The sequence below is a fragment of the Podarcis bocagei genome (genome assembly GCF_964188305.1).
Source record: "Podarcis bocagei genome assembly, chromosome: 2".
NCBI classification, from domain to species: Eukaryota; Metazoa; Chordata; class Lepidosauria; order Squamata; family Lacertidae; genus Podarcis; species Podarcis bocagei.
This window is the reverse complement of record NC_138126.1, coordinates 116953517-116968991: the sequence shown is the minus strand read 5'-3', so window position 1 is coordinate 116968991 and position 15475 is coordinate 116953517. Positions and strand designations below refer to the sequence as shown.

General features: G+C 44.2%; 1 protein-coding gene across 3 annotated transcripts in view; it reads left to right on the top strand.

Annotated features, from left to right (window-relative positions):
* The window catches only part of DIP2B (disco interacting protein 2 homolog B), a 196378-nt gene that overhangs the window by 150713 nt on the left and 30190 nt on the right, over positions 1 to 15475 (top strand). For 2 of the 3 annotated variants that reach the window (XM_081181250.1, XM_081181252.1), the window contains 12 exons: positions 14 to 133; positions 2351 to 2548; positions 3096 to 3187; positions 3450 to 3560; positions 6118 to 6241; positions 7577 to 7686; positions 8588 to 8690; positions 10253 to 10317; positions 10839 to 10932; positions 11868 to 11987; positions 14574 to 14688; positions 15226 to 15365. In XM_081181250.1, the coding sequence (XP_081037376.1) occupies positions 14 to 133; positions 2351 to 2548; positions 3096 to 3187; positions 3450 to 3560; positions 6118 to 6241; positions 7577 to 7686; positions 8588 to 8690; positions 10253 to 10317; positions 10839 to 10932; positions 11868 to 11987; positions 14574 to 14688; positions 15226 to 15365 (1392 nt within the window). The remainder of the gene's footprint in view (positions 1 to 13; positions 134 to 2350; positions 2549 to 3095; positions 3188 to 3449; positions 3561 to 6117; positions 6242 to 7576; positions 7687 to 8587; positions 8691 to 10252; positions 10318 to 10838; positions 10933 to 11867; positions 11988 to 14573; positions 14689 to 15225; positions 15366 to 15475) is intronic. The other variant, XM_081181251.1, reaches the window with a different exon arrangement.

Sequence of the window (15475 nt, the reverse complement as noted above, 5' to 3'; positions counted from 1 at the left end):
TCCCACACTGCAGGTGTCCCTGTAAGTAGCAGAGTCTCAACAAAAATCCAGCAGCTGCTCAATACTCTGAAGCGACCCAAGCGGCCACCTCTGAAGGAGTTTTTTGTGGATGATTTTGAAGAAATTGTTGAAGGTATTTGGATATGCCAGTGGGCTGGTTGCAATTCGCAGAAAACTTTGCGTGTCTTGTTCTTTTGCTTGGTTTTGCTTTTCTTCTTTCGATGCCTGTAAAGTTCCAGTAGTTAAGGGGGAATCCTCTTCCTTCTATCTGTGCCTTCCTTCTGTGAGGTTTCCAGATCAATATGGATTAGAAAACAAATGTCCTGTTGTATCTTAGCCTCTTACATAGAAAAGCTCATGAGTTCCATCTAGCTCCTCCTGTTCGTATGCTTTTTCTGTAGCTGTCTGCACAAGGGGAACCTCATGCACAACCTTCCAAGCCCCACATCGTCAGGGGTTGTGGGGCCGGAGGCAAACAGTGGGTGGAACAGCATATTGGAGAGTCTTTGTACACTAGATTCTTGCGCGCACACACACACACACTCCAGATACATAATGGCATCATCACAATTGAAGGACCTATTCAGACAGGCAGAATCACTCCAGGGTGCAGAGCACAGATAGCGAGGGCTGTTGCTTGGGAAGAACTGGATAGGGGCACCTGGAGGTCACATTCAGCCCATAGGCTGGAACGTTCCCCTCCTCTGGAGTAGGCAGAGAGCTACTCTGTCAAGCCCACAGGTTTTCTTAAAGAGAAAAAGGGGGAGAGATGAGCTCTTCTTGCTTAAAACAGGGTGCACCAGCTTCTCCCAACTTCTTGCTTCTTGTAGTCCAGCAGGAGTAGGGCAGCTCCTATCATCCCAGATTGTTGGCTGTGTCGACAGGAACTCGTGCAAGTTGTTGGGGTCCAACAACATTCCGGAGTTGGGAAAGTCTGGGAATATACCATGCCATCATTGGGTATATATGCCAAATCAGTCTTTTTATTGCAAGAGGGATGGGAGAGCAACACTTGGCATAGCATGTCCCCTCCCCCCCCCATTTCTTTCGTTGTCTCTTCTTCCTCCCCTCCCACACCCCTCCCCTTTTCAAATCAGGTGGTCACACTTGACACTTTGTCAGAAATGCTGGTGCCCAAGAAAAAAAGAATGGAATTGGGCTGCAGACATGGCGAGGGTAGTTCAAGCCTTAAATATGAGTACGGAGAAAACCTGGGTTATTGCTGCTTCATTTATGCATCTTTAACTTCCACTCCGAAATTCTGTGCGGCGTGTGTAGCTCCCACTGAGAGACAGATGGCAAATAGTAAATTTGGATTATTCCTCTGAGAGCTGGCCCCAGAGATTTTGTGGCCCACGCAGCTGCGTTGTGTGATCCGGGAGCTGTGCTCAGACTTCCTCATCAACATTGCGAGTGAGGTTCACCTCTCAGATTGCGTGCTGCTCTCCTGGTGGCCCTAGAGGGGCTATTTACCCAAACAACTGCTTGGTGTTCCATGGTACATTTTTGCGCTAGTGCTGACTCTGCTGGTCTTAAACAGCTTTATAGCAACTCCAGTATACAGCATTATCTATTAATATACTACCTAGGCACTGTCACAGGGGCAAGTTGCTTTTGACTATCTCAACCTAATTTCCCTCTCCTGGATTTAAATACCACCCTCCTTTTTTTTAAGCCACAAATTTTCTCCTCCTGTAAATGGCTCTGCTTAGTTGACATTTTTTGTTCTCTTCCTCTGCTCTCTCTTTTGACCTGCTGCTCTTTACGTCTTGATTAACCTTTATCAAGTTACCACTTCAACTTTTCAAAACTCCATATACAAATCCTTGCTGGACCACACCTTCCTGCTCTTTCTGCTACCTGTTATTTCTGTCCTACTCTGTCTTTGGTGCCTTTTATTAAAGTCAAACTTAATCTTAGTTTGTTCATATTTGTCTTGGCTGACTGGCTGAGATTTTAGACTTTCTGCTCACTTCTGTGTTGCGTATTGTACCTAGCACACAGATTGATGCTACGTAATTGTATAGTAGCAGCAGCAGCAGTAATAGTAGGTTCTTGCCAAATGCAATCGAGTTAACATCTTCAGTTTCTGTGTTTGAAAATAATACAGTTTTCCTGTCTTCTACTGGGCGGTATCTATCCTTAGCAACAAATACGTTCAAATTGCTTCGACCTTTTAAAAGTGGATTTTGAAACAGCGATTTCCAAAATGGGGAAGAAAGGGGGAATCCTTTGCACCATTAAATGCAAGGAGCTATAGACTTTGTTTAGCACCATTTAGTCCTCCATACACAGCTTGCTCCTTTCCTCAGTGGATTTAACACTTGATCTGGCGGTGTTTCCTTTGCAGTTCCACAGCCAGACCCAAATCAGCCCAAGCCAGAGGGACGTCAGATGACGCCTGTGAAGGGAGAACCTCTGGGAGTAGTTTGCAACTGGCCTCCTGCTTTAGAAGCCGCTTTGCAACGCTGGGGGACGACGCAGGCCAAATGCCCTTGTTTGACAGCCCTGGATGTTACTGGGAAGCCAGTCTACACACTGACATATGGTGAGAATCTTTATAGAGTCTTGTTAGCCTATACACTTTACCATAGTGGGCTTTTCAAGGCATGTGGGTCTTTGTGGTTTGCCTGCCTTGACTTGGCACATAAGCTGTTTGATTAGAAAAGCAGCACTTTGGCAATCCTGCGCTGATTCTGCACTGGCTAAGATACAGGATACAGATATTTTCCAGCAATAATAATAATAATAGACGTGTGTCGTGAGGGGCAGGGGAGATGCTGCACCTGCTGCTGCCTGACTGATGTGTAGCCTCATTGCTTTCTCTCTAGAGAGAGAGAGAGAGCCAGCATGGTGTAGTGGTTAAGAGCGGTAGATTCGTAATCTGGTGAACCAGGTTCGCGTCTCCTCTCCTCCACATGCAGCTGCTGGGTGACCTTGGGCTAGTCACACTTCTCTGAAGTCTCTCAGCCCCACTCCCCTCACAGAGTGTTTGTTGTGGGGGAGGAAGGGAAAGGAGAATGTTAGCCGCTTTGAGACTCCTTCGGGTAGTGATAAAGCGGGATATCAAATCCAAACTCTTCTCTGCGTTCCAGGCAAGCTGTGGAGCAGAAGTCTGAAGCTGGCCTATACGCTGTTGAATAAACTGGGCACCAAAAATGAGCCTGTCTTGAAGCCTGGAGACAGAGTAAGAAGCCTTAACAAACGGTTTATAGCTCCCTTTCTGAAAAATGAACGGGGGTGGCGCATGAATGTATGGGCCTCTTCCCCTTTAAATGTTTTTTAAAAATTACTTCTTTTAAAAATTGCAGCACATGAGTTAATTTTGCAGTCATCTAATGAACATTCTTTGAGTTAAACAGCCTGTTTTGTGCTTTGCAGTGTAATGGTCCAAGCTTGACTGCTGTCCGTCCTACCTTCTCTAACTTAATGATTTCTGTGAATCGCAGGTAGCCCTTGTTTATCCCAACAATGATCCTGTCATGTTCATGGTGGCGTTCTATGGCTGTTTGCTAGCTGAAGTCATCCCAGTGCCGATAGAGGTACCTCTAACCCGAAAGGTAACGTTGATGGAACTTAGAGGAGTGATAGGCTGTGGGATGAGAACCAAGTCAAGGCCTTGGATACATTTAGACTTTGCGGCTTCCAGTTCTAGAGAGCCTGCCTTTCACAGCCATTGCTCATTCAGGCCGATATTTCGAAATGCTGGTGTTCTGTCATGCCTCCCTCTTCCGTCGAGCACATGGTAAAAGAGATCGAAGTATCTCACCTCTCCCTCGGTCAGTACCCTGGGCCTTATTCTCACCAGGGCTCAACACCTGCATTTTAGAGAACGTTATTTAAACAGCAACAATGGGGAGCTTCTTTTGTTATTTTGCAGTCCTACTGATTTCCATGGCACTGTGCTACTCCATAGGAATTGCGGTTTGCTCCCTTTGCTGAAAAGCCAAATATTTCATTGTTTTTTAAAAAATAAATAAATATTGAAATACATTTCGGTAGTTGAAATGCAGGCAGTTTCCGAGCTACTGCTAACTACAGACATCAGAACTATAACACACTATATCCGTTCCAGAGGGGAAAGTGAGTATAAGGCAAAAAGATGGTAGCATTTTGAATTCGCTTCCCCAAACAGATATGTGTATTAACAAGTTCTGACATTGTTTTTCAAGACTTTTCGGGCATAGTTTTGTATCAGTGCCTATCAGAGGTAGCTTGAGAAACAGCCCTGATTGAAATGGGTTTCAGTGTAGATTTTCTGGCCAGCTTGTGTCCTGAGCACTGCTGAGAATAGGTCCTGGTGTTCTCGCAGAGTCCGTGTGTCACGTAAAGGTCACCTCTACCCTTACCATAATTGGAATAACACGCCATGCTAAGGTATTAAGAGTGTCTTTCAAGAGACGGCTTGGCAAGGAGCATGGTGAGAGAAGTGGTAATGAGGTGGTAACCTAGCCTGGTAATGCTATGGGTCTCCTAGGGGCATCTCTTTGATTTGTGGTCTCAATATGACAACTGCCATAACAACCCGCATATGGAAACGGATTCTCTCCCAGCCCCCGCACTGACTCTATACGCTCAGTAAACCAGCTGGTCCATTTCAGTGCTTTCTTCCCTCGCTTCTGTTGTGTTGCAGGGGATTCTCTGATCATCTGCTCATTCCAGCTCGTTCCAGCCTAGTAAATTTCCCTTCTGTAGTTAAGGGATGCTGGGATTGGAAGAGGAGGGGTAGCTTCTTACCAATATGCTGTTTATATTATTATTATTATTATTATTATTATTATTATTATTATTATTATTATTATTATTATTATTGTATGTGATTTCTGTTTGGCCTTTTTTGTACGGAAATGCCATGTGTTCAGTCCATTTTTTAACAAATCAAGTTAACAAATAAAGACAAATAGCTTTATTTTAACAAATAAAGTTTGAGTGCAATATGGATTTTGATATGTAGCCTGCTATTGTCTTGGGGTAGTTTGTTTTTTAAAAAATATGTTGAATTTGGGGGCAAATAGGAAGGAGTGCAGCCCTGGCAATGTTCTGTAGCAAGTCCTGCAGGTTATCCTGCTGGGTATTTCACAAATTCCTGCTGTCTGGACCATTTAGGAACCTGTCCCACTGATGATTTCAAACTGTGACTATGAGCTCATCTACAGAGGTCCCTTCCTTTCGCTTCTCACATGGTAGTCTTGCCAATCTAATGCTTCCCCTTCCCCCTGTGGCTAGAGGAGAAAAGACCTGTTTGAGATTCTGTGGGCAACAGTTTGGCTACATTTCAGAACCTCGTGGTGAAGGGATTGGAGAACTGGACTTCAGGACCCTGCAAGTAAAATATATGCAGGCAGAGGGCCTTCTCAGTAGTGGATGTCAAGGAGATAAAGAATTGCACAACTTTTAGAAGACATCTGAAGGCAGCCCTCTATTGTGGGGTTTTAATGCTTCATGTTTTTAGATATGCTGTAAGCTGCCCAGAGTGGCTCAGGAAACCCAGCCAGATGGGCGGGGTATAAGTAATAAAAATATTATTATTAACATGAATTATGCTTGTTTCGTTTCTGCTGGTTGCGGAATTCAGCTTTTCTTGCAGCAGAAATTTCTCTCTTTAGCACAGAGTTAAGCACAACTCTGGCTATAACCTGTTGCCTTCAACCAACCTGTTGCCCTCCAGCTGTGGTGACTAAAGCTAAACAGGAGTTGTAGTCCACAAATTGTAGTCTGGAGGGCACCAGGTTGGGGAAGGCTGACTTTTCCCTGGAACGCTGTTTCCTAAGTTTCAAGTTACTTTCATTCATGGACTTTTCAGCACAGGATGAATACGTCCCTTCCACATTCATTGTTGCCACCCATCTTATTTCAGATCACCACCACTCCCTGTGTTTTTCCATTGTGTGCAATGCCTGCTTCCCCTTGCTGTCACTGTGGTGGTTGTCATTTGAGTTTCAAACCACTGATGGATGACTCTGAATGTCTGTAGTTCCCTCAGCGTTGTCCATAATGTTACCATCCAGTTACCAAACCATTACCGACGTTTAGGAGTTTGGTAAGGCTAAAGCTGGCCTTTTCTCTCTTTTTTGCCCCAATCTGCAAATCACAGTGATTCCCTTTTCCCTCCCACAGGATGCTGGTGGCCAGCAAATTGGCTTTCTTCTAGGCAGCTGTGGCATTGCTTTGGCTCTCACTACTGAGGTTTGCTTAAAGGGTCTCCCCAAAACGCAGAATGGAGAAATTGTGCAGTTCAAAGGTTAGTTGTTGATTTTATATGGAACGATCATTGTGGGTGGCATTTTATCAATCAGGAAATGACAAGGGTGCATGTGCACTTGTGACGAGTGATCAGTGTCGAACATGACATTCCTATTTTGCAGCAGACTAACTTGTAACTTGTATGGGACGCGGGTGGCGCTGTGGGTTAAACCACAGAGCCTAGGACTTGCCGATCAGAAGGTCGGTGGTTCGAATCCCCGTGACGGGGTGAGCTCCCGTTGCTCGGTCCCTGCTCCTGCCAACCTAGCAGTTCGAAAGCACGTCAAAGTGCAAGTAGATAAATAGGTACCGCTCCGGCAGGAAGGTAACCGGCGTTTCCGTGCGCTGCTCTGGTTCGCCAGAAGTGGCTTAGTTATGCTGGCCACATGACCCGGAAGCTGTACGCCGGCTCCCTTGGCCAAGAAAGCGAGATGAACGCTGCAACCCCAGAGTTGGTCACGACTGGACCTAATGGTCAGGGGTCCCTTTACCTTTTAACTTGTTCATAAATTAAGGTTCCCTGGCTGTAGTTATTGATATGTAAATGATAAAGCAAGCCCTCAATTACCCATCAGCCCAGGTTGGCAGAAGCAGGGCTTGCAGCCAGTTTTCAGAAGAACCAAACAACTCCACCCCCTATTCCTGCTACCTGAGATATTTGAGGTTACTAGTAACTGGAATGGGGGCTGCTTTCATGAAAGGCATGTGCTCTACTACTGAGCCACAGCCCCTGATGCTTTTTACAATGGGAATGGGTTGCCGAGAGCACGCTGCAACATTACTTCATGGTCATTGCTGGTTTACAGGGCAATCCAATTCTGCTATTGAATGACGAAGCTGTAAATGGCTTGAATGTTACATACTTAAGCATTTCTGCACCCACTAATCATGGCCTCTGTGTGGTTACGCATGAAAAGCACACATTTTGCTTGTTTTGCCGTGATGATGCATTTGGGGAAGCTACCAGCACAGAACAGCTTCAGTACATGTAATTGTGGACCAAATAATTCATGCATGATCTTAATTTTCATACATGGAAATCTTCTCTATGTCAGAATAATACTCTGAATGAAGCGGCTTTAACTTTCTGCCTCTTTACATGTCTCTTTATGATCCCCACCAGCCTAAACCCAGATAAACTTTTCGTAAGGATTAGAAACCTTGTATTTCTGGGGTGGCGGGGAGGTGGGGAAGAAAACTTGTTTAAGGGCTTTGTGAGGCTTGCAGCATTGCAGCAGGTTCCTCTGGGGGAGCCAGATTGTGTTATTTGCAATGTGAATGCATCAAAAAATAATTGCAACCTAGAAGTCACTTTTTTACCTTTCGGTTTTAGGTTGGCCTAGGCTCAAGTGGGTTGTAACAGATTCCAAGTACCTCTCTAAGTCACCAAAGGACTGGCAGCCCAACATTTCAAACGCGGGGACTGAGCCAGCTTACATTGAGGTATGTAGCGAGTAAAAATCAACAAAACAGCATATGCTGCCTTGGCTATTGAACTTGTAATATATTTAGGATGTTTCAAGTGTCTGTGTGCCTTGCTGCCAAAACCTCATGTCCTCCTAATGTGCCCTTTTTCACCAGACGTTGTAGTTTAAGCATCTTTGTGAACTGGCACAATTATAAATTGAGGACGCAATTTACGTGGAAGTTCTTCTTCCAGTGCCCTTTGCTCTTCTCAAGCAGATTTTTTTAACCTTAAGAGTAGCAGAAGCTTTTGTTTGTGGTGGGATGGGTGATCTGTAGTCTTCCAGACGTTGGACTACATTTCCCATCATCCCTGAGTATTGGCCATGCCAACTGGGGTTAATGGGAGTTGGAGTCCCAGCTACTTCTTTAGGGCCACAGGTTCCCTATCCCTGGTTTATGGGAATACTTTGGGAGTTCTAAACCTCATTTCAAATGGTCTGTTGCCTTTGTTGGTGAGTCTGTTCACACTTTATTTTGAGAGAGAGAGAGAGAGAGAGAGAGAGAGAGAGAGAGAGAGAGGGAATGGGAATAGCATAGGTAGAGCAGGGCTTTTCAAACTTGGGTCTCTAGCTGTTTTCTAGATTACAGTTCCCATCATCCCTGACCACTGGTCCTGCTAACTAGGAATGATGGGAATTGTAGTCCAAACACAGCTGGAGACCCAGGTTTGGGAAACCCTGGCAACAAATTCAAGCTTGTATTTTTTCTCATTCTACTCAATTTTGCTCGCTTATCCATATTCTGCCTTGCATGCAAACACACATGCATATATACAGGAAAGAGTAAAGGGCTCTCTGCCTTCAGCTTTGTGAATGGTTAACGCAAATATAACAGCACTTTGATCCCTGAATTGTTGATATTTGTGCGCTTTTCTCAGTACAAGACCAGCAAGGAGGGGAGTGTGATGGGTGTGACCGTGTCACGAATTGCTATGCTGGCTCACTGCCAGGCTTTGTCTCAGGCCTGCAACTACTCTGAAGGTGAGTGCTGTCCAGCCTGGCTGCATTATGAGTACAGGGAGTCATGTCCTAGTGGGCAGCTCTCTCCAGAGAACTGTGAACCCAGTCCAGTGCTAGTCTTTAGGAGTTATGCGCTACACCCATTAAATCAAAGTGATTGTTTGCAAACGGAGCACCAGTTCACACTGCCAAATGCTTCAGTGTGATATAGGTTTCATTGCCCAGCCACACTGAGAGAGACTTGTATGTATGTCTCGTAAGCTAATGGTGTTATTTCATAGTGAGATAGCTGCTGTCTCCTGTATACAGTCATACCTCTTGTTACGTTTGGTTCAAGTTACGTCTTTTCAGGTTGCATCCCGCGGCGACCCAGAAGTACCGGAAAGGGTTACTTCCGGGTTTCGCCACTCACGCATGCGCAGACGCTCAAAATAACGTCACACATGCGCAGAAGCGGCGAATCGTGGCACGCGCAGACGCGGGTTGTGTTCTGCTCATGTTGCAAATGGGGCTCCGGAACAGATCCCATTCGCAACCAGAGGTACCAGTGTGTACAGTTTGGTTCACTGATGTGTTTCTCTGTACAAAATCATATAGTTCCTTAATTTTTAATCATTGTATTAAAGCATTTATGTGCCACTCTGCATTGAATATTCTAGGCCATTTTATAACAATATACCCACATATATCAGCTGGTAGAGCATGGTACCCTTAATCTCAGGGTCGTGGGTTTGAGTCTCACATTGGGCAAAAGATTCCTGCATTGCAGGGGGTTGGACTAAATGACCCTCATGGTCCCTTCGAAATCTACAGTTCTTTGATTCTATGACATTATTGCAAGGAGCAGCTTGACTTTGTAAACTGATCCCTAGTAGCTTTTACATGCAAAGGAGAAGGATATTGTGATTTATTTTTATTTTTTAAAATTCAGTAACATTCCTTTCACCAGGCATTTTCTTAGCTTCCCTAAATGCTCAGTACACATTGCCAGTGGCTTTTGCTTCAGCTTTCCTCTGAATACCACTTGTTTGGTAATCACAAGCGGGGAGAGTGCTGTTGTGCTCAGGTCTTACTTTCAGGCTTTCTGTAGCCTTCTGGTTGGCCACTGTGAGAACAGGATCCTAGAATAGATGGGCCTTCAGATAAACCAAAACAGAGCATTCATAGCAGTTTATTTACAGGCATCTTAATCTGCCCTGTTGGACTCTTGAAGCAGCCAATACCAATCACCACTGCAATAAAATAAAATAGAATAAAACAATTAAAATAGTGTTCCATCCCCCGCCCCCTTTGTCAATACAAATCTGTTTAAGTGTGTATGTAGAACGTTTTGTAGGTAAATTTCTTGTTAGAGAAATGCTTGGCATTATCAACGAAGGAGATTTATTTTCCTGTTAAGAAGCTTGTTGTAAGCATCTAAGGGGAGAGATTTTGGTTTTTCATGGCAAGTCTGAGAAGTGGCCAGTACAATATGATTATTCATGGAACCCTGGAGTAGACTTTGTGTTTGTTTAGCAGAATAGAAAGTTGCACCTCGGGAAGCAAAATTTCAGACAAGTTAAGTGTTAACATTTCTGTTGCAGGTGAAACCATAGTGAACGTCCTGGATTTCAAGAAAGATGCAGGATTGTGGCATAGCATGCTAACGGTGAGTCAGCATTTTAAGGGGATGATCTGCAGAAACTTTACCGTGACTTCTTTTCGTAGGCTACAGAGGCATGCGGTTATTCGACTAGGTGGACTAGTCTGGTCCCCTAAATGCTCCCCCTGGAACCTCCTTCCCAAAGCCTGGGAAGCTTCTGCCCGGCTTAGCGAGGGAAGCGTTATGCTCATGCCCACAACATCGCCCTTGCAAGCTGGCACCTCTAGCCCTAACTGTTCCCCTATGAATAATTTCATCACGTGCCCGACTCGGCTTAGTCTTAAAGGTGGAAGGACCACTGAAGAATGGTATGACTGCAACCCCACTGGAATGTGAAGTGTAGCATGTCAGCATTATCTTAAAATCCTATGAATCAGCGTTTTCACTTAGATTTATTGGATTGGATTCATTGTGGTTATGTCCATGGAAACCACACATTTTTGCCGGTGGTTTGTTTTTATTTGATTTGCTCCTGGGTTATTCTCTGTGTGTGCATGTGTAAAATTGGCTCTCTTTCTGTCTTTCAGAGTGTAATGAACAAGCTGCACACCGTCAGTGTGCCCTACTCAGTGATGAAAACCTGCCCTCTTTCCTGGGTACAGAGGGTTCACACTCACAAAGGTGGGCACTGAAAGGCCGTTGCACAGCTGACTTGTCATGAAATTCTACTCGATATGATCCAGAGCAGAACAACTTAAAACACGTTTCAGGATTCCCCAAATGTAGACAAGAGGCAATTGTATTTCATCCAGCAGAGTTTTACTGCTACTGAATGCAAATGAGAATAATGGTCACAAATCAAATACATTCAGGATTGGCACTGTCCATAAGAAATCCAATTGCAGCAGACTTAATTTAAACTTAGAATAACTTACAATAAGACTAAACCTTAACACTAAGCATACCATGTGCAGAACATCACACCAGAAGGAAAAGAAAGCGAAACCCAGGCTCCTTCTGGCCTATTATTATAGTCAGCATGACCTTGACAGAAAAAGATAACAGTTTAAGCCAGCTGTAGTCAGCTTCTCTGAAGAAATAACCCAACATCACAAACCTTTCTTTCACACAGAGAAGCTACTCTTGAATTAAATAGAATAGGAAAGATCTCTACACATCCGCTCAATACTTTCTGTACCAAGAAATGCAAACTGACACTCTCCCCATTTATTAGGTGCAGGAAGTATTGATATGCAAAACATCTATAGAAAAACATATCTGGACCCTATCTGGTCCCCAGTCCTGTTCCCATGCCCATGGAGCTGAATGGGGTGCAGAGAAGCTGCTAAAGGGATGTGTGACTCTTGATTGTTACTGGGAACATAGCCTTAGGCTACATGGTTCTGCTACTTTCTCATTGGAGATTTTGGAGAATTGGCTGGTATATTCTCACCCTGCAGTCTTAACATTTGTTTACCAAAGGGATTTGCCTCCTAAGTCTGCCTAGAGTTTTGTCCTTCAGATCTCTGAGAATATCCCTGTGGCTTTTACTTAAAGGAGCAACAAGTAAGCCTCCACTTTGGTGCACTGACTTTCTCTAATTCTCTCGGTTGCAGCTAAGGTGGCTTTGGTGAAGTGTCGAGATTTGCACTGGGCCATGATGGCTCACCGGGACCAAAGAGATGTCAGCTTAAATTCCCTGCGGATGCTGATTGTAACAGATGGTGCTAACCCTTGTGAGTATCCACGTGGACCTGTTTTCCTGACGTAGTGCCTGCATATTTAGCAGGTTTTCCTCCAACAGTCTTCAGAATTGTGCTCAGTGAAGATAACTTATTCACATACTTGGCAGTAGAGCATTGAAAAGTGTGTGCGCACATGGATACAAGTAAGATTTATTTCCAAGTATGGGATTGCAGCCTAAGGCTGTATACACTTATTTGCCTGCATGCTGTAAGATCATTTATGGCATGGGCAGCCAGATGCAATACAATGGAAGTTAGAGGTCCACAGGGGGCAAAGCATTGGATAAAATCTTTGCCTCTTGAGGAAATGTAACTTAATCTTCTGATGAGCTATGCGAGAGAGGGGGCAATTCAGTAATTCTTGGCGCTGTGATCTAAACCACTGAGCTTCTTGGGGTTGCTGATCAGAAGGTTGGTGGTTTGAATCCCCGTGATGGGGTGAGTTCTCGTTGCTCTGTCCCAGCTCCTGCCAACCTAGCAGTTTGAAAGCACGCCAGTGCAAGTAGATAAATAGGTACCGCTGCAGCGGGAAGGTAAACAGCATTTCTGTGCACACTGGTTTCCGTCATGGTGTTCCGTTGCACCCAAAGTGGTTTAGTCATGCTGGCCACATAACCCGGAAAACTGTCTGTGGACAAACGCCGGCTCCCTCAGCCTGAAAGCGAAATAAGCGCCACAACCCCATAGTTGCCTCTGACTGGACTTAACCATTCAGGGGTCCTTTACCTTTTATCTATATTTCATTGTACTCCAATAGGAAATTGGTTATAACTATTTCTTCTATATTTCAAATTAGAAGAATAGAGAGCAAAGATTGTGTGTATGTATGTCAGTCAAGAGAACTTTCCCTGTACTATTTGCATTTGTTGCAATTTATTTTGTAGAACAGAGGTAAATAAAAGGATTGCTTCATTGTATTTGTTGCAATCTATGTAAGCAATTCATTATATTTTTTGCAGTTCATTCAAGCAGTTCAAATGATTACTGTCTTACAGAACAGTGAGTTGCCAAATATTCTGCAGCTGCTTTTATAGAGTTAGAAAGTTAAATAAATTTATAGAGTTTATAGAGTTTTAATTCCATTTCTTTAACTTTAAACTCTATAAAACACTTGGATATATTCTGGGAGTCAGTGTGGTGTAGTGGTTAAGAGCGGTAGACTCGTTATCTGGGGAACCGGGTTCGCGTCTCCGCTCCTCCACATGCAGCTGCTGGGTGACCTTGGGCTAGTCACACTTCTCTGAAGTCTCTCAGCCTCGCTCACCTCACAGAGTGTTTGTTGTGGGGGAGGAAGGGAAAGGAGAATGTTAGCCGCTTTGAGACTCCTTCAGGTAGTGATAAAGCGGGTTATCAAATTCAAACTCTTCTTCTTATAAGAGGAATTGAATTGCAGTTTTAGTTTTGCCTAGATATTCTAGCTTGGTGCTGCCTTAAGTATGCGAGACAGGTAACAACACTAAAACCAAAACTCATAATAAAGAGCAAAGGTGTTCTGTATACAAGAACACCTTGCTAAATCATCTTAGATGCAGTAATTTGGAATGGCAGTAGTCAGATAAGGGTAACACTTGCTTTTGTCTGCTTCTAAGCATGTAATAACTTGAGTTATACTGGCAAAGTTAAAGAAATGGAATTAAAACACTTGGATATATTCTGACAGACATGGTATTGGGGGTCTATTTCAAGGCAACCTCTAGAGAAATGGCCAAAGACTTTGCAGAGGTCCTATGAGAATTGTATCTTTAAAAGAGGACAACAGCCATTTCTGTCCGGGTGGGGGGGTGGGGTGGAGAATCACCCCCTCCATTAACTGGCAGCATAGAGGAGGAGACCTGAGCATCTTTAAATTGCTCACAGGGGATGAGGCAAAGGGTCTTTGAAAGAAATGAGCAACAGGGTGCTGCTCCTCTTGGGGGCTTAATTGAGTGTCTGGCCAGATGGTGTTGGCAAGCAGTACAATTTGAATGCAATTAGCACTTCTGGATCAGATGGAGGCAGAATGCACTGGGAAGATACGCCTTAATCTTCTGGGTGTGGTGGGGGAGCACTTAAACCTTGTAATTGTCTTCTTTCACAAATGTTTTCAGATTCACAAGGAGTCTGCACAGAGGTTCTTAGAATCCTAGGGATTATTGTGAAGTGCTTTGTACAGTTAGAATTAACATCAGTTCCCGTAATTCCTTTTTAAGGTTTGGATGCTCAGAGAGCTTTGAAAGGAAGGTGGAGGTTCTTCTGGCCTTATAAATAGCACAATGTGGGCATTGCAGTTTTATTATTATATGCTTTTATCCAGCCTTTTTGTGTACTTCATCTGCAGACAGGCCTCCCGCAAATTATAATATGCCTGGGGCTCCAGAACTATATTACTGCACAGTAATTAAGTGAGGAAGTCTGATTTTAGAAAGAGGCACTCTATTATAGCACTCAGGCATGTCTGCAGTGCACTAAATCTTTAGGAAATATTATTACATTTAGGCATCATATAAATTGTAGATATTATGGCTTTCCTAAAGCAGCCTTTGTGTTTCTGTTAGCAGGCCCTGTTCACAGTTTAAAATGATAATGATTGCCTTCCAGGGTCTGTGTCCTCTTGTGATGCTTTCCTAAGCTTGTTCCAGAGCCATGGGCTTAAACCGGAGGCAATATGTCCTTGCGCGACATCTCCTGAAGCAATGACTGTGGCAATTCGGAGGTAGGTGATGTCTGATTTTCCCAACTACCCTCTTGTGTGTTTTAAAGAGATGCCACCAATTTACAAATACTTTAAGCTTGTTTCTTATCTGGGGCATCTGAAACGAAAGTTGTAGTCAGTACATAGCTACCGTATTTTTTGCTCTATAAGACTCACCTTTTCCCTCCTAAAAAGTAAGGGGAAATGTGTGTGCATCTTTTGGAGTGAATGCAGGCTGCACAGCTATCCCAGAAGCCAGAACAGCAAGAGGGATTGCTGCTTTCACTGCGCAGCGATCCCTCTTGCTGTTATGGCTTCTGAGATTCAGAATATTTTTCCCCCTTTTTCTTATAATTGTTAGTGGGTACATTCCAGCCAGGTAAAAGTGCTTGGGAAGGACGTGGAGCACGTAAGGGTGTCACGGGCCAAATAGAGAGGCCAGGAGGGCCACATTCATATACATACCCAAGCGTGAAGTTCCCCACCCTGGCCAACATGGGAAGCCAGCAGTGTCCCTCATATTGTGCTGTAGTATATTAATGCCTCTTGTATTCCTAGACCTGGTGTTCCTGGGGCACCCTTGCCTGGGAGAGCCATCTTATCGATGAATGGATTGAGTTATAGTGTCATACGTGTGAACACAGAAGATAAGAACTCGGCTCTCACTGTGCAGGATGTTGGACATGTGATGCCAGGAGGTGAGGATCATGATGGTGGAAGGGGACAGTACATGGCCCTGCTCTGAAATGTTTCAAACTTTCTCTGTTTGGGCTCCTCCCTCTCTCATCTATCACCTAACAATAGCTAT